Below are 23,832 nucleotides of genomic sequence, written 5' to 3'. Positions count from 1 at the left end.
TAAATTAAATTAAATTAATTTTACATTGGAAATTATTTTTTAACAAGGTTTGATTTACATAAATAGAATTCTAAGACGTATGTATTTGCATACATCTTATTATTATAAAACTTACACATAACTCTTGAAATGAACATTTGATGATACAAAAATGAATATATGTTGAAACACGAATAAATAAAAATGAACGTTGGATGATGCAATACTTCTTATAATAAAAAATGATTCGAACACAGTATTCCTTGTAAATAAATTTGTTGTCATCTTTATTTTTATAGAAAATTCTTAAAATTCAATTTAGAAAATATACTAATTTGAATAAAAACTCTCTGTTATAAAATGAACATCTAATGATACATAAATGAACATTTATCAATACAGAAACGAACATATTATAAAAAATTTCAGGAAATTTATAAATAAAAAGGGGTGTGGCGGGACACGCGCGGAGGCTTGGGGGGTGCAGGAAGTTTTCCCTGTCATGGTTGTAGGTAAAAATTTGTACAAGAAAAGGGATGGTGGGTATTGAAGAGAGAGAAAGTTAAGGTTGGGGTTTCAATTTGGGAGAAAAGGAGATAGAAAGAAGATAAGGGTAGGATTCGAACTCTTGATCTACAAGATTCGTGGAAGGTAAAAGTTACCATTGAGTTGCACTTCAACATCTAGCATAACATCTCTCAAAGTATTAATTATAACCTTCTTTTTCAAAAAAATTGTTGGTTCAATGAACCTGTTTGAACCCAACGTGTATCCACCCCTGTTAGTGTAGGGTGGCAGTTCGGATCAGTCGGTCGGGTTCGGGTACAGATTTCGAGTTGATTTTGGGTTATGCTTAAAAACTATCAAAAATAGTATAAAACTTAATATTATTATGAATATGAAATTTGGGTCAAATCGGGTCGAATTCAGGTTGTTCGGATTTGAATCGAATCGAGTTCTGGTTTCTTTTAGTAACTTAAATGCTTAGAAACTATAAAAAATAGTGTAAATATTATTATGAAATATGAACTTTTGGTCAAATTGGGTCAAATTGGGTCAAATTCAGGTTGTTCAGGTAGGGTCGAGCTCGAGCTCGGGTTTCTCTCAGTAACTTCGGGTCGAGTCAGGGATTACATGAGTGTTGTAAGTAGAAAAGAAATACTTGCCACTGATCTTCAACAGTTCACCATCAACTAAGAAGAAAATACATGCAACTATGCAAGTCTCGACTTCTAAACAGAAAGAATGAACGAACCCTCCATACCCCAACAGCCCACTTGCACACTCATAGAGAGCAACAACATAAAAAAAATAAAATAAAATAAAAGGTTGCGCTCATCAATATGTTCTGGTTTCTAAACACTGTAATCGATTTCACATCTAATCTCCTCCTATTCGTTGAATTAACCAGTCAGTTATATCATGGAATACAGTTTGTCGTTCAGGTTCGAAGAGAATGTCATGCAACAATCCATCATACAATTTGATGGCCTTGTCGACTGATGAGGCTTCTTCATACAATTTCTGGGAACCTTTTGGGTCAGTTACAGCATCAGCAGATCCATGTAGTACAAGGAATGGAACTCTCAATTTCGTCAAGTTATCTTGTAAATACGCAGATATGCGGAGAATCTCACAGCCGGTCCTTACACGAATTGCACCTGTGTATACAAGGGGGTCTGAATACTTTGCTTTTAGTGCCTCTGGATCTCTACAAACTACTGTGCCTGATTTGTTTGCAGCATGGCATTGATACCTTGGAAATAATAAGGACGCAACTGGGGCAATGACCTGAAATAACAATAGTACAATAGTACCATAAGATTACATGAGAGCAGCAAAGGCACCAATTCTTTGCACCACTAAATCAGACTTGTTCATGAAACATTATTATAGTTTCATAATACTGAACTTGGCGGGCACACAATACTCCTGCAGATTCAAGAACATCTAGTAATAGTCTAATATAGCTCCTATCTCCAAAATCTTGCCTAGATAACAAAAGACTAAGCCAACTCCAAGTGACTCTTCAAAGAGTCTAATAATAGTACCCTTATTCAACATCACAGAAGGCATGCTAAACAAACATATTAAAATATATATATATATATATATATATATATATATATATATATATATATATATATATATATATATATATATATATATTAAGGCTAAAGATCAGTACCATTATGAATTTTTACCTCAATGAACTGCTCTACTTGCAGATAAAGATTCTACTAGTATTTTGACTTATTGTTACAAACCCAACGGAGGTTCCAAGCTTCCACAAAATTCTCCAGATTTACCAAGTCATGGAATTCAGTTGCAGTTACAGCGTAAATGAAGATAAGGATCAGATGGATGATTAAGATTTTCTCAGAAGGTTGATTGTAGGTTTGAATCACAGCATACAAAAGGAATTTTCTTCTTAAGATAACAACGTAATTAAATGGGACTTGGTAATAAGTGGATTGGTGGACAATCATTTAAGTCTCTACAATTATGTATATTGAAAAAGGCATGCAGAATTCTCTGCTACAATAATATCAAGTTTGAAGAAATTACAAAGGAGAAACTTACATTAAATATTGGATGGGATGGATTTACACCAACTGCTGGAGATGTCAAAACTATGCCACTTATTTGAGCTTCAACCTTAGGGTCAAGAGCAGCCTGCATTTTTGACATAACTGCATTAAGTTTTTAGAGGAATATGTACTATAGTCAACAAGATAAAGAGAAATCAAGAAAGTTCATTGGTCTTGGAGAGAATGCTCACTTTAAGTACAATAGCTGCCCCTGTAGAATGTGCAAAGCAAAAGCAGGGAAGTCCAGGATTCTCTGACAAAATTACATCTAGAAATGCTTTCTGCATTGGCATAATCAGCAGATATTATTAATAAGTTATATAGAGAGTTGTATTGCTACCTATGGCTGATTAAAGCTTACCATATCAACAACAGCATCGTCGAGGGATGGGACATAAGCATGCAGTCCATCACTTCCACCATGACCTAAAATTAAGGAAATTGGGAACTCAACAACATTAGTCAGCCAGCAGCATTAACAAATAGAGATAAAGAATATAAACAAAAAATTCCCTTTTCCTGCCTAATGAAGGTAGCAACTGATCGATTAAAGAAAAAACAGAAAAAATGCAATCCTCCGAAATTGAAGCTTAGTCAGGTTATGCAATGAAAAAGACAAACTTCATCTGAAACTCATAAAGGAAAGAAATTAAATTTGGAAAAAAAAAAAAAACAAATAGAATAATCCAGCATGCATAGACAAATCCCTACTCTCACATTAGCATGCAACACCTAGAACTATGCATTGAAGAAGATTACCTCACAATTATACAGCTCAAATGAGCGCAAACTAGGGTTTTTTCTTTTTATTTATTATCACACAGGAGAAGAAAAAATAAGTTACAAAGATAAAGGGATAATTGAAAATACACTTGTTTTTGCTACAAGGGGCAGTAAAACAACAAAAAACTTCATCTAAACTTACAAAGGAAAGAATCAAGTTTTACATTTACAATAGAAAAGGGGGAAAAAAATAGACATGATAATCCAGCAAATTAAGGTTTTCTTATGCACAAGAGAAGAAGATTAAGTCACAAAAATGAAGAGAGCATAGTGAATCATTACTTAATTTAGCAACACGTGCTAGATGATTATGTCATTAGATTTTTAGAACTATACATCAGGTCTTTACTATTTTAATCAAACTCAAGACTCAAATAACAAGATTTCATATTAAGAGAAGCTTCATATGTTACTTTTTCAGCACAAGACTCAAATAACAAGCTTACATATTAAGAGGAGCTTCATAGCTTACTTTTTCAGCACCACAGGGCACCCAATCAGAATGCTCAATCCTGCAACATTAACATATAGATGCATAGAAGCATGACTTCTACACTCTCAAACAGTAATGACAAGAATTGGACTTCATTAATATAATATGAGGATGCATGGGAACTATGAAATTTAACTTTTACTCGGACTCCATTTTAGTTCTTTTGGAGGTTTTGGGGGAAGGGAGGGTTGCGCCAGGGGAATACATATCGCAAATTAGATTCTGATACCAAAAAGCACCTAGCACCTTTTCATTTTGATTTTCAAAACTTCAAAGGGCTGGTTTGGTATCATTGCTAGTGAAACCTTCTGGATTTATGCCATATAATATAAGTTGTATAAAAAAAAAGCATCCCACTATTATTCCTGTTTCCTTATCTTTAGGGTATATGCTTGGATCCCTTGACTAATTAAGAGGATAAGTTTACATATTTATCATTTTTGCAATATTCCTAGGGTAATACTAAATTGCAAACCCACCACCTCACAAATTATGGCAAACAACTTGCTACCATAATAAACTTAATTACCAAGCCTCACAAACCACCTCAAATTTTTCATTAACTCTTGCAAACCACCATATACGAGAATAGAATTTATAAGGAGTTATGTTAGAAGGTGTGAAATTAATGGGTGCAGGAGCTGCAAGAAAAACAAGGAACCGCGGATGCGGTATCCTTTAGCTGCAGCAAGAAAATAATGCAATGGTTGTGTAGCCGCGCAGGCATCCCCCACAACGCAAGCAGCATTGTTCGCCACTACCCGAAAAGCAAAAGATTTGAGATTCAGGTAGTGTGACAAAAAAGAAAGAAGTTTGATCATTTCTTCTGTGATGGAGTTAGCACAGGCTAGGGATAGTTGCATTGGTTATTCACATTCACTAAAATACCTAAAGAAATTGTAGATTGGAAAGAGAGATAGAGGAGGGGAAGAGAGGGAAACAGTGAAACACCGAAGTTGGATTAATTTGACTCCATGGTAGTTAACTTTAGTTTTCTACCAGCAAAAATTTGAAATTTGCATCCTTAATTATTCACGTTGAAAACGGCAATCTCGTTGGCAACCAAATTGAGGTGGTGGTGGTCCTGGTGGAGCCATAGAGGTTGACTGGGAAAAGAGAGAGAAATGGAGGAAGAAAGATGGAGCCATGAATATGTAGCAGACGAGTGACAAAATATGATGGACAGAAAAATCAGATTAATTGTTATAAGGGGGAAAAATTATTTTAGGGAGGTCCTGGGTAACCATTACTCTCATTTTTAGGGTAATAGCGTAATGCATTACCCCCATCAAATCTTCACTCCTATTCTAGGCATCTAAAAACCAGTTATTTATTTTTTATTATTTTTACTCTACATTTTCCACCCCAATTACTGACAACACAGGCATGTCGTTGGGTACAGTCCCATGAGATAGACATTTAAGAAACTATCTGATAAGCTTAAATTAATGAAAAACTGAAACAGATTTCCTTGAGGAATTTTTTTGTAGTTCACACCAAAATTGCCAGAGTTCCCACCACAACAATCAAGTTCCAAAAACTTATCAATCAGAATATTGGATCACTAATTCACCGCCTGTCATAACACGAGCTAAGGGCGAATCCCTGATTTACGGACCATTTACCCGAGATAGGAGGCAAACTAGGTTTTTACTTTCACGACAGTCAGTAAAATTTCAATAAAATCATGTCTAATAGTTAGAGGTGTCAGTCATAGCATTGAGGTAATGAAGGCTTTTTCCACTGGACCTTTTGATCTAAAAAGAACCTGCTATTTCGTTTAACCAGCACAACCAAACTTGTAATGATCAATTCTATAGGTTGTACCTCTCTATCCTTGGACACCAAGTAGACAGAAAACAGATCATTTAACCAGCCAATTGATTCATCTTCGTAATCTAAGGCCCAAGGATAATGGGTTTTTCTATTTGGTATAAATCAATAATCGATAAACAAAATTAATAAACCTAGGATACTGGATCTCAGAAGACTAAGCTCTCCCCCCCCCCTCCCTATACACTCAAATATCAGTCCACACACAGGAACATTTTATATCCAATCATCATCGGTTTAAGCTAAGAGGTAGAATCTAATGAAAAGTTTTGCAGTGAATATTTTGCATTATCTCCAATTTATGACTCGATACAAGTTACCTACTGAACTAAATGATATAGAATCCTCTTACTGAACCATGAAATTTAATCTCGTATAATTCTAAAAGCCCAATGGATCAGTGTCAGGTGACTCAGGCCCAGCTGTGGTATTTACTCAAAGGACCAGTGTATAAGTATGTATATCAATAATTGCAGACTTTTCAAAGTATCATCTCAAAAAAGAGGACACAACCAATTAATATCTCAAAAAATCCTTGTTCCTTTTTAACATTTAATTAAATTTTAGAACCATCAATTGGCAAACATACAACACTCTAGCTTAGAGCAAGCTTAGCCCCAAGTCTTAAGACTTGGGGTGACATCATCATCTTGAGGCTTAAAATTTATGTTTAAAACTTCCCCCATTTTTCTTCTTAAATCTCAAGCAAGTCTCAAGTTGACTCTTGAAATTCCAAAACTCAACCTAAGACTTGAGATTGGGACTCATCCCAATTTTATTTGTATTATTTTATTTTATTTTTTACACTTTTCTACATATAAAGAGATAAATAAATAATAAAAAAAATATGTCATATATTTGAGTCTTAGGGCTAAAGTGATAAATTTGGACAAGTTTTAGTGAGTCTTAACAAAAGTTTGATAACATCATTTTCAATGGGGACCACAAAAAATGATGTCACATCCAAGTCTCTTGGGGCTAAACTTGCTCTGCTTATACAAACTATGACACATATACTGCAATAAAAAGTATGCACAAGTTATACAATCTGTTCTAGATAAGCTACAATTGCACTGTCTCTTAGTACTTATTTCTTACATAATTAATCCACAAAGTTGTATTGAAGGGAGGATCAAACTAATAATTAGTTAATAGAGAGATCATTAACAATCAATCAATCAATCAAAGCCTTAATCTCATAAGTGGGGTCGTCTACATGAACCAAAAGTCAAAAAGTAATTATTCTGTATAGTCATCCACAAAAATCTTTCTCCTCCATCCCTTACGATCAAATACCCCATTCTCATGCAAATTCATTTGTTTCATATCCTTCCTAACTCCCTCCAACAAAAGTCATTTATAGATTTTTAAAATTCCTCTCATGACAAATTATTAAATGAAAAAAGACCTCAACACCAATTTTTTGGCCATAATTCAGGGAAAGTAAAATTTCCACCCATCGAAATTATGTCAAGATACTAATGTAGTGCACCCTTTGTCTCATATTGATGTTCCTAGATTCTTTATTAAAGGTTTTAGACAGATGGTCCTATTGTTTATCTTTGCCGCTTTTGGTGAAGTTGTTTCCCCAGTTTTCCCTCATGGAAATTGTACTTCTCAATGCAACTCCATATGTCACAATTATGCAACCACTAGAGAGAGAAGCATATTAAGTTTATAAGATTCTAAGAGAGAGTATAAGATTCTAGGAACATTAGTACGAAATAGAGGTAGTACTAGAATAAAGACCAAGAGATATTTTGTTCAAAATCAAGTGTCATAGATGTAGCACTATTTGTGTGATAAATATTTACACACATACACAACCTTGTTTGTAGCAGAAGCATTTGCACACTCTCTAAATTGGGGTTTAAAAATCTTCTATCTCTTACTTTGTGATATGCAAACTTGAATCTTCACTCTCTAAATAATTGATCCATATTTTTGTTGTCTAGTTTTAAGAAGTAATAAGATACACTACATGAACCTGTTCCAAGAGCTGGAAATCATTTCCTGATATCATCAGACATAATTATAAGCATACCAAACTTTCATCCAATACTTAATTGTTGATATCATCACAAGAAAGCTCTTTGACAAGTCACAAATTCACCAAGGAAATAGCAAATAGTGAATAACGAGGATATGTAAATTATTACAAGATATTCTGCTGCAGACATACAGTTTATATCAGATATCATTTACACAATGATGGCACTAAAGAACTTACCAATCCAGTCCATTCCATAAACCTTGATTCCAATCTCATTTAGCTGCTTCGCAAAGTCACTGTATCGGCCACTGTAATCAAATGCAAATGTCTTAACAATTCGCATGTCCAACTTAGAAGGTAAAATAAATAAAATACACCAGAAAAACCATGACAAACCTGTGTTCATTAAGGCCATGTAATAGCAACACAACTCCCCTACATAAAAGTAACCAAAGCATTAGACTACCGACAGGAGAATAAATAGCCTTTATACTACAAACATATACTACGTATTACGCATCCTGAATTTCATGTTAGACCAATATGATGAAATTAGCTGACTCACTTCTAAACAACATACATATTTGAGAAAGTTTAATTGTTAAGTAGATTATAGCATAAAAAATCTAAATGGTAGAATGTTTATAATATGAAATGGACTAGGGGTCAAACTAGCTAGTTAAGTAGATTATCTTTCAAGCTAACTGCTAAGTATGGGTCAAACTAGCTTGTTAAGTTAAACTAGCTTGTTAAGTTAAACTAGCTTGTTTAAGTATGGGTCAAACTAGCTTGTTAATTAGATTATCTTTCAAGCTAGTTTGACCCATAAACTAGCTTGAAAGCTAATTAGCTTAAAAGCCTATGTGGCATGACAAGCTAATTTAACAATTGGCTTGCCATTGAAGTTGCTCTAATATGCTTTGAGTTATTTGAATTAATGTTCTTTTGTATATTTCGGATAATGTTTTTATCAAACCAACCAAATTGTTATTCTCTTCAATTCCCTTTTGTTAGTCCCTTTTTAACAAATTATCAAATGCACATGTTCAAACAAATACTACATATATCTTCAAACAACACATTAAAAACACATACTCACAACATAAAAACTTTATATTAAAGCTACCCATCATTTGCCTTGTGGCTCTCTAAAATTAAATTTTAAAAAAAAAAAATACATATCTAACAGAATTATTGTTTTTTTAGGGGTGGGGTCTAGGGGCTAAAACAGAACCATTAGAATTAGTGAATTACACATACAAATCAACATTGATAGCAACAACCAAAACCAAAAGATGACGTAATATTAAACCAAATTTAATGCCAAAAAACATATCAATCAAAAAATAAATATATACCTGACATTTCTAGAAGCAGAAGACCAAGATTGCGTAAAAAGTGTAACACCTCTCTTGGTACCAAAAATCGAATAATCCCTCAAACAATTGTCATCTTTATCCTCCTTAACCCTCTTAATCGCCATCATCCGCCTCGACGCAACATCCTGCTCCATCACCACTCTCCTCACAATCGCCGCCGGCAATCTCACCACCGCCCCTCCACCGCTTCCGCCACTGCTCACTACCTTCTCCTCCTTCGATACCAACGAAACCGATTTCTCTCTCCTCTTTCGGAACGGCACCACAATCACGAACAAAATTGCTAAAATCAAATTCATCACACTCCTCCATGCACTCAATGATATCAAGGCGCTAACTCTCCCACTTGCTCCGGATGTTAACATCTCCAACGCCATAATTGTTGATTATAAATATCGAATTATGCAATTTTTTACCAAAAGTAATCAACAATTTTGTATCAGAATAAGGGAGTAAAAAGTATTTAATTTATTTGTAAAAATTCAAACAGGTAATATCAAAATTCAAATTCGATTTTGTGTAGTATGATAAACTTAAATATTTTCCCTCCCTTATTCTGGTATTTTCTTTGATTTGAGTTGATTTCTGAAACTTCAAGAGAATGGTAATCAAGGAATAACGTGGGAAATTGAAAGGCAAGTAAAGGCTAAATTTAGAGAGTTTTTTTAAAAAAAAAATTTGTTTGAGTTTGATGAGATAATACTTTTACTAGAACTGCGGGTTACCTGTTATACGGAGTATATAACAACGGAAGCTAATGGGTGGGGTCCACCTCATATGATGTCATTTTATAACAGTTACATGTTTTATTTTCTTTCTGGCATTTTATGCTCGTGTCAAAGGCGATATTTTGTTACACGGAGTATTTTATTTATTTATTTATTTTTAAGATGAATAACGAAAGAAGAAGATAATTTTTTTTTTTTTTTTTGAATGGAGATGAAAATAATTTTTATTTTAATTGAGATGATAATTTTATTATTGGAAAGGGAAGAATTGCATATCTACTGGATGTGAGGTGTGCCACGTGTGTGGTGTTGGGCGAAGTTAATCTTCTGGAATTTGCACATATGATATTGTTCATGTCGACTAACGAGAGATTTTAATGGGAGGAATATTAGGTATGTAAAAATGCATAATAGGGATATTCATGTATATGTATGTACAAATAAATGCATATTTTTGTATAATTGGATGATCAGAGGGTCGGCACCCTGGACCTGGATGGCATTTTGGCGCTTCTTTGCGAGGTACAATTTCTTACAATTTGATTAATTTACATATTTTTATCGGATGGTTTCTAACGAGTTTCTTTGGTTTGGACGCCTGCAGGCTATGCTGCGTGTGAGTGATCTCAAAGGGCCCCTCAATGAGAAGACCAAGGAGGTAAAGGCAGCGAATTCTCGGGCCGTCTCTACTCTGGACAAAGCTCATTTTGAGATTCCTTAAAATGAGTTTCTGACACTTGATATGTTATATTCCCAGGCGTCTGCCAACCTGCAAGTTCAGCAGAACTTGGATGCGGCCAAGCAGCGAGTGAAGGAGCTCCAAGACCAGGTCAAGGGTCTTAACGAGAAGCTGGACAACCTCAAGGAGGCGGAATCCAAAACGGCTAGCCTGGAGGCGACGATCAAGAGACTCAGAGGGCGGCTGAGCAACCAGGAGAACAAACTCTGGACCAAGTAAAGGTCCTTGATGGAGGACGATAAACAAGCCCTGGTCAAATAAATGATGGACGAAAATGAGGTCATCATGCGTGCGGCCTAGGCGACTGCTCAGCTGTCTGCCGATTATCAAACTTGGAAGGTCCAGTTTGATAAGGCTAATGACGAGTTTAATGCCCGTCCCTCAGAGAAGCTTAGGAGGCGGCTGAGAAGGAGGCGGCTGCCAAGAGTGCCTCTGAGGAGTCCATCTCGTCTGGCGGCTCGTCGTCTGGGGACGAGGAGGAGGATGATAAGGAGGGAGATGCGGAACCCAAGGAGCATGCGCCGAATGACAAGGCGGATGCCGATGCTGAGAAGCTCCCCTTATCTTTAAGCTTTATGTCTGTTTTTTCTGCGGCCGAATGGCCAGTTACTCTGCTTTTCCGGCCTATGTGCCGAGTAAAAATGTATATTTACCGACCAGGGGGTCGGGTAATTTAACAATTCTCCTAGCTTAGCCAGTTAACACTTTACAGTCGTCAATTTTGACGGCAGGTAATTTTTATGAAGCATCCGGTCGTTTGGCCGGTTTATTTATATTGGTGTTTATGCTTGAAAAATTTTCAAAGCTTCCAATTTTTATGCATAGAATTTTAGCCTGTATCGTATGCGAATGTTCTTGCCCCTAGACGGATGTCGATTGGTTTCGGTTAATTGGATTGATTGACTTAGAAATTATTGATACTTAGAAGAGTATGCATGGTTTCTAAGTCAATCAATCACTATGGTGATTTCCGGAAACCAAGCGACAGACGGCCATGCAAAGCAGTCGATCCTTTGATTTCATTCGGCCATAAGCCTCGTTAAAATAAGATGCTAAGTTTTAACTTAGCTTATTTGTTAAGGAAAAATATTCTGCCTGGTTTGCCCCAGAGCAAAGCACAGGCGCATCCGGCCTGAGGCCTCTCTTTTGTATAAATAATCTGCTAAGCATTTTAGCTCGCTTTCTTAATGTTTCGGGGGTTTTTGTCCCTCGGGAGAGTTACAACACTGAAACTGGATTCAACTGAGGATGCCTGTACCTGCAAAGCAAACGGACCGCCGGATGGTCGGTGGTCCGCCTCCAAAGATTAAGTCAGTAAACGTTCAGAGATAAAACGTGCGGAAGTAAAGTTATCTGCTTGGATTCCAAGCTCAGGTAAAGTGAGATAAGTGACGTATTGTCTCGTATTGCATGTGCAAAATTCTCTCTTCGTCATAAATGACATAATGTCCCTATTTATAGGGTCCTTTTGAAAAGTGTGCCTTCCTAGGATCTGGTGACCTAGGAATTAGGTCACTCCGTTTTGCGGTGCCTCGGGATTTGGGCCTTAGAAGGCCGCCATCCCAAGGACAATGCCTGAGTGACACGTGTCACTGTGCCCAATGGATTTTGAAGCACTTTTTGTGTGACACGTGTCGCCACATGAATGGTCCCTATTGGACCTTCAGTCCACGTAGGACGGAGAAGAGTCCACCCTCCACGTGTCATCATTCCATAGGTCCAAATGGCACCTATATGGAGGACACGTGGCACTTTCTGATTGGGCCACCTGGCCGGGTATAAAATACCCAAATCATTTGCCCCTCACAGGGGTCACGTGCATTGCACGTGACTCCTGTGACAGGTGTCAGTATTTGAGTGGTCAGAGTCGAAAATTTACTGGAGGGAAAAAATTAGGGTTTTACCCCCTATAAATAGTGAGGTTTGACCCCCCCTCTTTGATTCACACCTTGGCGAATCTCTGGAGAATCTTGGACTTTTTGACTTAAAGAATCTCAAAATTCCCTAAGCGTTTTTCAAGCATCCGACACTCGGCTACCAGTCCGACCGTTCTTTAGTCAACCAAGCGTCTTTCTCCCTTTTTCTAAAGGTAACGCCTGTATTTTCTTTTTACTCTTCATTTTTTCTTTGTTTTCAAAAAAAATGGCTCCCCAATTGCATGCGGCACGGCGTAGGATAGTGATCAGCCGGTCACTGGGGACGGCTGAATCTAGAACTAGCAGTGCCGAATGCTTGGCCAAAGACCCTGCTTTACGAACTTCTCCGAATTCGACCGTTTCCGTGTCTGTGCAGGACACTATGGCCAAAATCAAAAGAACAGCAGCGCAGTGTAACTCCGATGGAGTTTTCTACCATTCGGATGGGTCGATTGTTTTTTCAGACAGCCCTTCCTATCTTCCTCCTATCCCCACTTATTACCATTCGCCCACATCTAGTGGAACTCCCAGTGATGGAATTTTGGGGGAGGCGGATGAAGAATATCAACCCGGGCCTTCTGGACAGGCGCCGGAAGAGAGTCTAGGGGAGGACCCCGCTGGCACCAGTCGGCGGTCCCCTAGCTCTGATGAGAGCTCTGATGACGAGTCGGCCTCGTCATCTTCTTTAGAGAATGCCTCCGTAACCTCAGAGGAGGCTAAATCAATCATAGATTCTGCTAGAGAGTCCCTGGCAGTGGATAGGGGGGAAAGCTGGGCCGATCCGAGTGCTTCCAGGCGCTTGGAGAGAGCCCCCTACTATCAGCATGTTCCGCCAGGCAAGCGGAGCGCCATGGCATCCGGCCTTGCCAATTTTAGGCGCAAGGTCGTCCTAGGCTATGGCTACACTTTGTCGGTCCCTAACGAGGGTGACACCAAAACCTGGCCGAGCCTGGCCAGCTATCAAGACAAAGCATTCGGCTGCTATGAAGCGGCCTTCCAGGCTGGCCTCCGCTTCCCTCTCCATCCGGCCGTGGAGAGGATTTTGGACGGATACCAACTGGGTATCTGGCAACTTGTACCCAGCTCCTGGATCAATATTCTGGGGTACGTTGCCGCCTGTGAGATGCTGCAGGTGGAGGCGAGCTTTGAAGCGTTAGCCCACATGCACTATCTGAGCAGGGCGCCTGCTAGGGGCAGTGAAGGCTGGTACACCTTGACCACTTGCAAGGGGTACATGATGGCTGTTGGCAAAGAGAAGAAGTGGAAAGACTGGAGGACTAAGTTTTACATAGTCAAGTCTGCCGACAGCCGTCTGAACCAAAAGTATAACAGGTGGAATAAGGATCCACCTCTCCTAGCAGGTAGGAGCGCATTGCCGCCTATTCCCAGGCGGGCAAAGGAGGAGATCATGGACGCGGGGTTGTTTACCGTGTCTGTGTGGACGATAGGGGGACAAGGAGATCACCCCTCAATGCTATCTCCCTTTGTACAAGTGGTTTGAAGAAGGGACATTCTTAGCCGCCTGTGGGCTAAGTTCTGAGATGCCGAGAAGTAGTCGGCCATCTATTTTTTATGCAATTTACTTCTGCTTTTAAGTACTTGTTTAATGATGCTAATCACTTGTTCATTTTTGCAGGCAAAGCAATGGAAAAGCTCTCGGCCACAAGGAAGCCGGCTGTATCTGCTGCTCGATACAGGTCGAATGTCTTAAACAGGGCAGAAGTAACCACTCACACCAAAGTGGACGAGCAGAAAACTGGCGGCACCTCCAAGGTAGAAAATTGTTATACTTTCATTTCTGACCAATATTAAATTTGCCCGAATGATTTCTAACTTGCGTTTATCTTGTGTTGATGTAGGGTGCGCCTTCCAAATCTCCTTCAAAACCATCCGACCCTAAAATCCAAAAGACTAGGGCGGGTAATGTGAGCGCATCCGGCAAGGGCGGCCGGAAGCACGTTGCTCATAAGCCCAAGAAGGGCCCAGACGCCTCTTCTCTCGAAGCTGAAAAGGAGATCAGCAAACCGGATGCCCAGAGGGCATCGAAGGGTGGCTTCAAGCAACCCACCACTGCTGTCGGCTCAGCAGGAGAGAAGAGGAGCCTGGGGAGAGAGGAGGAACAGAAGGACGACGGTAAAACCCATTCGCCTCTATTGTTCTTCCATTTAGATGTACCTTAAGTTATTTTTCTAACTTTCTTTCCTTCTCAGTTCCTGTGCAGAGGCCGACTGTAGTCCAGATGGCCAAGTCCATGCTGAGGGCGATTGATCCTGAAGACAAGGCGTCTGTTAGAGGAGTCGGCACCCTTGACTTGGATGGCATCTTGGGGAACCTCTGCGAGGTATGAGTCTTAGCTCAATTTTTTTTTTTTTTTTTTTTTTTTTTTTTTTTTTTTTTTTTCCCGCCTGGTTTTAACCATTCGGCTCTTTTTCAGGCCATGCTATGCGTCCAAGGGCTCAGGCAACCCCTCAAGGAGAAATCCAAAGAGATAACAGTCGCTAAAGCTCGGGCCGAGTCCGCCTTGGATCGAGCTCAATTTGATATTGCTCATAATGAGTATCTGACGCTTGATATGATGTATTCGCAGGCGGAAGCCAATATGCATGTGAAGAAGGACCTGGACTCGGCCCGCCTGCGCATCACTTCCCTTAAGAAAGAGATTACAACTCTTAAGGAGAAGCTCGAGCCTCTTCAAGATGCCAAAGAAGAGGTCGAGAGAGCCAATCAGAAGGTGGGCCGCTTGGAGCAGCGCCTCAGCAACCAGGAGCATCAGCTGAAGTCCAAGTTTGAGTCCGTGGCTGATCAAGAGAGAGAGGCTCTTAACCAATCGTCTGTTGACGATTGGTCTTTGTTAATTTAAATCATTCGGCCATTTGGCTGACGTTATCCATATTGTTGTTGTCCTTTGCATATTGAATTTTTCATTGCATGTTTTTGGCTAAGTATTATAACCTATATACCATGCGAATGTTCTTGCCCCTGGACGGATGTCGAGTGGTTTCGGTTTATTGGATTGATTGACTTAGAAATTTTTGATACTTTGCATGGTTTCTAAGTCAATCAATCACTATGGTGATTACCCCAAACCACGCGGCAGACGTCCATCCAAAATTGGCAAACATAAGTGTTCTTTCGGCCATTGGCTCGAACTAACTCAAATTTCCAACTTAGCTAATTAGCTAAGGGTAAACCTCCGCTTGTTCTGCCCCATAAGCAAAAACAAGCGCCTCTGGCCATAGGCCTCTTTGAGATAAAATGCTAATTTTGTAACTTAACCAATTTTCTTTAAAAATAATTGTCCGCCTGTCTTGCCCCATAAGCAAGGATCAGGCGTCATCCGGCCAATAGCCTCAATAAGTGCTAAGTAGTCAAATTAACTTGTATATTAATCAAATATTTCGCCTGTTTTGCCCCTGAGCAATAACAGGCGCATCCGGCTTTATGCCTCACTTAGCCTCTACTCATGAAACAGTGACAACTGCGTTAAATAGAAAATTCAGGTCTTTTAGATTTCACTTTCGATTAAAATAAACGACTGCGAATCCTGCCTTAGCATTCGGTAGGGCCGCTTGATATATTCGTAGAGCAATGTGCCACCCAAATGGGAGATGCTTCTCCTCGACGAATTTGCCCAAATGGACGTCGCCGGTTATCTGACTCATGTTGGAGCAGACGGTCATACTCATGTTGGAGCAGACTGTGACCATTCGGTCTCTTTTTGTTTATTAACATCCGGCCATGGGCCTCATCATGGTTTTATCTGGCCTTAGGCCTCTTAAATGATTAAGTGAATATTCGTCAAGTGTTGGTGTAAACTTGATGAATTTAGTAGGAACGACTGTTCTAAAACAATCGGCTCCTTCAGAGGGTTTGGGGCGTCTGGTGTTGGGACAGACGCTTTCCAAACATATTGGCCGTATGTATTTGGTACAGGCGACACTTAAAAAACTTAAATAAAAAGATAAGTTGGGAAATGAAGGCATATTCTCATTAACAATACGTGAGATTTACAAAATTGAGGTCTTTACATTCGTACTTAGAAGTAGTACTTTTTCAAGTTGTCTACATTCCAAGTTCTGGGCAGCTGCCTGTCGTCTGGTTCTTCCAGGTGGTAGGTGCCGTCTCTTACCTCCTCATAAATTCGGTAGGGGCCTTCCCAATTTGGGGTTAGCTTTCCCTGTTCATTCGCCCTACCGACTGCCTCCATTTTCCGTAGCACAAAGTCCCCCACTTTGAGAGGACGCTTGTGTACTCTTTTGTTGTAAGCCCGAGTCATTCTCAGACGGTATATCTCATGACGCAAGGCAGCATTGCCCCTACGCTCTTGAAGTGAGTCCAATGCTAGGCGCATGGCCTCCCAATTTGCCTCTTCATCAAACAACATGATTCGAAGGGTCGGCTCATAGTGCTCAATGGGTAGAACAACTTCTGCACCATACACCATTAGGAATGGGGTTTCTCCCGTTGCCCCTTTAGCAGTCGTTCTGATGGACCAAAGGACGTGTGGTAATTCATCCGCCCAAAGGCCACCAGCCCGCTCAATTTTCTTTTTAATCCCGTCTGAGATTAACTTGTTGAAGCCTTCGACCTGGCCGTTTGCTTGCGGCCGGCCGACTGATGCGAAGAAGCTTGAGACCCCCTGGTCTCCCAGCCAAGTCTTGAGTTGAGGCGTCTCAAATTGAGGACCATTGTCAAAAACCATAGACATGGGCACCCCGAAGCGAGTGGTTATGTTCCTCCAGATAAAGGAAATGACGTCTTTAGTCTTGATGTTTTTTACTGCCTCAGCCTCTACCCACTTGGTAAAATAATCCACAGCCACCAATATATAGCGCTTGCCGCCTGGTGCAGTTGTATATGGCCCCATAATGTCCATGCCCCATTTGGCAAAGGGTATTGGGCTGTGGATGGTTGTCAGGTCTGTAGCCGAACGATGGATGAGCTTGCCAAACTTTTGGCACTTGTCACATTTTTTCACCATTTCCATGGAATCCGACTCCAGCGTTGGCCAAAAGTAAAGCCGCCTGGCCTTGGCCGCGAGGGATCTACCGCCTATATGGGAGGCGCAGAATCCTGAATGCAACTCTTCGAGAACTTTCTTCCCCTTTTCAGGGGTAACACACTTCAACAGGGGTTTCTAAAAGCCAGCCCTAAAGAGCTCTCCTTGTCGCAACTCGAAGTTAGCTGCTCGTTTTTTTAAAACAGCCGCCTCCCGTGGTGAGTAAGGGAGCGTGCCGTCTGCAAGATAGGCCCGGATGCTGTCCATCCAGGTTGAGCTTCGGTCAAGAATTTCAATGGGGTCTTCCTCAAATATACTTCTTTTTTCCATGACTTCCCAGAAGACTGACCGAGGCGTTTCACAGGAGGTGGATGATGCCAACTTGGACAGAGCATCCGCCTGATTGTTTGAAGACCTGGGCACTTGAGTTAGATGAAATTCTTCAAGTGTCCCAACTTCACTCTTGACCGCCTGCAAATATTTTATCATGGACGGATGAGTGGCCTCGTACGTTCCATTAACTTGGAGTACAACCAGTTGAGAATCGGAGCAGACGGATATCTTCTTCGCCCTTGCTGCCTTGCAATACCGGATGCCGGCCAGCAGGGCCTCATACTCGGCCTCATTATTAGAGACCTGAAACTTGAACCGTAGTGCGTATTCGTACTTATCTCCTTCAGGAGATTGACAGATAATCCCCGCACCACAGCCATTCACAGTGGAGCTACCATCCACATACACTTTCCAGACCTGGTCCGAATTGTCCGGAACAACCGGCCTTGTCATTTCGACAATAAAGTCAGCGAATGCTTGCCCCTTTATTGCCTTCCTTGGTTCGTAAGTGATTTCTAATCCTGGCATTTCAATCGCCCATTTGAGCATTCGTCCAGAAGACTCCAAGGTTGTGAGTGGCCGTTTGATCGGTTGGTCAGTATAGACCTCTACCGCATGCGCCAAGAAGTAAGGTTTAAGCTTCTTGATGGCCATGTAAAGGGGAAGGCCGAATTTCTCAACCATGGGGTACCGAAGCTCCGCATTTCTCAAAACATGGCTTATGAAATACACCGGGAGCTGGATGCCGTCTCTTTCAGCTAAGAGGACAGCACAAAGGGCATGATCAGAGACGGCTAAGTACATGAAGAGCTTCTCTTGAGGCAAAGGGCTTACAAGCCTTGGCAAAGAGTGTAGATGAGTTTTTATCCTTTGAAAGGCCGCCTCTGCATCATCCCCCCATTCAAAGTTTGTCTTCTTTTTGATTGCCTGGAAAAAGTAGAGACACTTGTCGCCTAAACGGCTGAGGAATCTCCCCAGGGCCGCCAGACAACCTGTTATTTTCTGCACTTCCTTCACAGTACGGGGCGACTGCATGTCAATTATCGCCTGTATTTTCTCTGGGTTGGCCTCTATTCCTCTTTGGCCAATCAAAAATCCGAGAAACTTCCCAGACTCAACACCAAAGACACACTTTTTTGGGTTAAGTATGACCTTGTGCCGCCTGAGTGTGGCGAATGTTTCTCGGAGATCAGCAAGGTGATCCGCCTGCTTTTTGGATTTGACTATCATATCATCAATGTACGCCTCTACATTCCTTCCGATTTGATTAATGAAGACCGTATTAATCATTCGTTGGAAGGTAGCAGGCGCATTCTTCAAACCAAACGGCATCACCGTATAACAGAACAACCCCTGATCAGTGACGAATGCCGTCTTTTCTTGATCTTTTTTCCACAGGGGGATCTGATGGAAACCTGAATAGGCGTCCATGAAACTCATCAGGGCATGTCCGGCTGTTGAGTCGACCAGACTGTCGATCTTAGGCAGTGGATAGCTATCCTTTGGACATGCCTTGTTGAGGTCTGTGTAATCAACACACATCCGCCAAGTTCCATTCGGCTTTTTAACTAACACAACGTTAGCTACCCACTCAGGGAAGTTGCACGACCGAATGAACTTGGCATCTAACAACTTTTTTACTTCGGCAGCTGCCGCCTGACTTCTTTCTTCGCCGTGGTTTCTTTTCTTTTGCCGGATGTGCTTATTTTTAGGATCCACGGCGAGTTTGTGGACAGCGAGATCCGGGCTGATGCCTGGCATCTCTTCCACTTCAAAGGCAAAGATGTCTTTGAATTCCTTGAGCAGCTGGTGAAGGTTTTCACCCAACTTTGCAAAGGTAATCGTCCCCACCTTAACAGTCCGCTCTGGACGGCTATCATCCAGAGGGATATCAATGTGCTCTGCAGTAGGCTGGGGACGAAGATCATCCGACCTTTCCCCGGTCAGTGTTTGCTATTGCTTTTCTTTTTTGACCACCACCAGCTGATCAGTCTTTCTTCTCTTTCCGGCTGGTGGGGCTGACTGTTCTTCCTCGACATCGTCGAGGTCAATCATTTGCTTGCCCCGGCCGGATGCTGCGGCCGCAGGCTTGACGTCCGAGAGATAACACTCTCGAGCCGTCTTTTGGTCCCCATTAAGGGAACCAACTGTTCGGTGACGACGACTTTAGGGAAGGTGGATGTGCTAGCTGTATCCCCCTCCTCAACAGAATTGACCATCTTTCTCAGATGGTCCTTGGTACCCCGAATGGTCGGGCCACCATCGGCAAATCCGCCTGCTATGGTATACACCGGTTCTTCATCAGTTTCGGTACTCACAGCAGGCAGGGGAGTCTTTTTCTTGGACTGCCCCAGATTTGCTTTTGAAGTCACTTTGGACTTCACATAGGACTTCAGCTGTCCTTTGTCGGCTAGACGGTCGAGCTCCCGCTTGAGACTAAAGCAGTCGTTCGTGTCATGGCCAATATCCTCATGGAAATTGCAATGCTTGTTCTTGTTCCGATTTTCAGCGGAACCTTTCATAGCAGTCGGCTTTTCAAGAGTTAGCCGATCCTTAATTTCCTAAAGGATGGAGCAGCAGTCCTTGTGGAATTTGTACCTTGGGACGTACGGTTTCCACTCTTTTTTCTGCTTCTGGGCCGGTTGATCAGAGTTATCAATGGCCCAGACTTGCTTTTTCTTTTTGCTCTCTTCTGGCTTAGGAGCTGGCTGAGCAGGTCGACTCTCTTTCTATCGGTCGGACTTCTTATGGTCCGACTGCTTATTGGAGGAGCAGAGTTCGGTCGCCTGTATGTAGGCTTCCGCCTCTCGCAAGGCTCCTTGCAAGGTAAAGATTTGTTTGCGGACGAGTTCGTACTTGAAAGTAGACCCATCCTTCAGACCCTTAAAGAAGTCTGTGAAGGCGACCTCATCAGATAGCCCATGAATCTGGATTCGGACTAGATTGAATCGCCTGACGTAGGATCGCAAACCTTCTCTATCTCCCTGCTGTACATTGCCCAAGTCAAGACTTGTCTTTTTGGCAGGGATGTTCATAGAGAAGTTTGATGCAAACAAGAACACAAGCGTCTTGAAGCTATTTATGCAGCCAACCGGTAGATTGCCAAACCACTGCTGGGCTATGCCCTTCAGGGTGGCTCGAAAGCAACGACACCATGCGGCATCATCCAACCCCTGTAAATACATGAGGTGGGTGTATGCTAGCAGGTGGTCTTCTAGGTTGGAGGTCCCGTCATAGGCTCCAACCAGAACGTTTTTAACTTTAGCCGGCTGTACGGCTTCAGTTATTTCCCTGGAGAAAGCAGAGGGTTGATCTCTAAGGTGTTGTAGCCTAAGCTGCCAGTCCAACGGCTGATAGCCGTATGCCGCCTGTCCTCCATAGAGGGTAGGTTGCATGTAAGGTACAACTGGCGCCTGGTCCAATGGCTGTGCCATGTACTGGGCGGACTGAATCACATGCGGCCCAGACTGAACCCTTTGGCTGCTTGCTGGGGTCTCATGTACAGACTGGGAACACCTCACAAAAGTATTCCGAAAGCTATCATGATAAGTCGACGTTGAAGCCGACTCTGATTGCTGGGTTCTCCTCTCCTCAATGTATTGCCGAGCGTTAGAGAACGTTTTCTTGCTACCATCCGGCTGTATGTGCCGGATGGGTTTTCTTGCGCCCATTTTTGGGAAATGGAGCCGATTAAGGTCAAATTGGGGCCTGGCCTTCTCCTTAGGAGCAGGATGAGGAGTCGGCTTACGGTCCCTGACTGACTTCTGTTTGTCAGCTTGGGCTGGCTTCTTGGCCGACTGCTCCTTTCTAGGAGTAGACGACTTATTTGAGGCGACCTGCTTGATTTCACCCCTGAGGCTGCTCAGGAGTGACATTAGCTCATCCCGAGTGACGGGAGTTGATCTTGCCGCCTGGGAAGGATCAACCGGCCGCCCCGAGGGCTTCTTTGGCTGGCCAGCAGTTTTGCTTGGTCCTGCCTGAACATGGGGACGCTCTCGCCGTTCCTTACTGCGGATGCGTTCAGAGATGAGGGATCCATTTGGATCCACATAGGTTTCGACATCAGCGTCGTCACCTGAGTCATGGTCCATTTGGACCAGTACATCATTTGGAAGCCGAATGGCCTCCGGATTTGGTATAGGTTCTTGTGAAGCCATTTTAGAGGTACTCTCCCCACAGACGGCGCCAAATGTTTCGGGGGATTTTGTCCCTCGGGAGAATTACAACACTGAAACTGGATTCAACTGAGGATGCCTGTACCTGCAAAGCAAACGGACCGCCGGATGGTCGGTGGTCCGCCTCCGAAGATTAAGTTAGTAAACATTCGGAGATAAAACGTGCGGAAGTAAAGTTATCTGCTTGGATTCCAAGCTCAGGTAAAGTGAGATAAGTGACGTATTGTCTCGTATTGCGTGTGCAAAATTCTCTCTCCGTCATAAATGACATAATGTCCCTATTTATAGGGTCCTTTTGAAAAGTTTGCCTTCCTAGGATCTGGTGACCTAGGAATTAGGTCACGCCGTTTTGCGGTGCCTCGGGATTTGGGCCTTATAAGGCCGCCATCCCAGGGCCAATGCCTGAGTGACACGTGTCACTGTGCCCAATGGATTTTGAAGCACTTTTTGTGTGACACGTGTCGCCACCTGAATGATCCCTGTTGGACCTTCAGTCCATGTAGGACGGAGAAGAGTCCACCCTCCACGTGTCATCATTTCATAGGTCCAAATGGCACCTATATGGAGGACACGTGGCACTTTATGATTGGGCCACCTGGCCGGGTATAAAATACCCAAATCACTTAATAAAAAAAAGGTCCGCCTGTCCTGCCTTAGAGTAGAAGCAGGCGCATCCGGCCATAAGCCTCCTTTACGTAGAATGCTAAGTTTTTAGACTTAGTATTTTTATTAAAAAAGAATTTTCCGCCTATCTTGCCCCAGAGCAGAAACAGGCGCATCCGGCCTTATGCCTCGATAGCCTCTAACCATGAAACAGTGACCGCTTTCCAATTATACTAGAACAAATGAAAAACTCTTGGCCTTTTAGATTTCACTTTAGATTAAATTAAACAACTACGAATACTGCCTTAGCATTCAGTAGGGCCATTTGATGTATTAGTAGAGCAATGTGCCACCCAAATGGGAGATGCTTCTCCTCGACGAATTCGCCCGAATGGACGTCGCCGGTTATTTGACTCATGTTGGAGCAGACGATCATACTCATGTTGGAGCAGACTGTGGCCGTCGGCCTCTATTATTTTATTAATATCCGGCCATTGGCCTCTTTAAAATAATATCCAGCCTTAGGCCTCTTTTAAATTGGTAAATAGTCATTAAGTGTTGGATTTAACTTAAAAATAAATTCGTAGGGTCGACTACTGACAGGGTAAAGTCGTATCCCCTAACAAAAAATAATTACCTAAATCACTACCTAAGGTAGATAGGGAAATAGGGTCGATCTCCACAGGGAAACAGGTCTTTTTAATTCTAATTAATTAATATAATCTAAATTATCTAAGTAACCAATATTTTAAATGTGAATTCTATACTACGAAGAGTGAGTTTAGGGAGAAAAGAATCAATAATAAGGAAACCTAGGGTCACAGGTTCACCAATAATTAATATTCCGGGATAGAACGAAGTAATTAATAATTAACAATGCACGAATAACATGACTAACAGGCTCTCGCAATTTATTAAACAACATAGATCTAACAGGCTCTCGCAATTTATTAGACCTGAGTTCCTATTAAAAATAGCCTTTAATATTAAATCAACATCTGCTCGATTCATCAATTCAATATTGCTAAACATTCACAATCAAATTACATCTGCTCGATTCATAATCTAATTGCAAAGAATTGAAACAATTCAATAGGAAATTATCATGCAATATCAACAATCAATAATAACAAACTATCCCTTCATATTAATTATGGATCCCCATAAACCCTAGAATTAAACTACTCACTAATCATCATAATTAAACAAAACAAATAAATAAATAAATAAGAACATGATCAAGAAAGCAATTAAAATAGCTGAAATTAAAAAGGGAAGAAATTTTACC

At 41.5% G+C, this 23,832-nt stretch overlaps 1 protein-coding gene across 1 annotated transcript; it reads right to left on the bottom strand.

Moving 5' to 3' along the window:
- Positions 1 to 1,123: 1,123 nt before the first annotated feature.
- On the bottom strand, positions 1,124 to 9,884 carry LOC110713158 (monoacylglycerol lipase-like). Its single transcript, XM_021891627.1, has 7 exons — positions 9,031 to 9,884; positions 8,069 to 8,107; positions 7,910 to 7,980; positions 2,932 to 2,996; positions 2,762 to 2,851; positions 2,563 to 2,655; positions 1,124 to 1,770 (listed from the first exon to the last, which is right to left on the bottom strand). Exons 1-7 carry the CDS (start codon positions 9,426 to 9,428, stop codon positions 1,360 to 1,362), a joined length of 1,167 nt encoding a protein of 388 aa, XP_021747319.1. The 5' UTR covers positions 9,429 to 9,884; the 3' UTR covers positions 1,124 to 1,359.
- Positions 9,885 to 23,832: the final 13,948 nt, after the last annotated feature.

Source organism: Chenopodium quinoa, unplaced genomic scaffold (assembly GCF_001683475.1).
Source record: "Chenopodium quinoa cultivar QQ74 unplaced genomic scaffold, ASM168347v1, whole genome shotgun sequence".
Classification (NCBI taxonomy): domain Eukaryota; kingdom Viridiplantae; phylum Streptophyta; class Magnoliopsida; order Caryophyllales; family Amaranthaceae; genus Chenopodium; species Chenopodium quinoa.
Note: the sequence above shows the minus strand (reverse complement) of the source record. Positions and strands in the feature narration are given on the sequence as shown.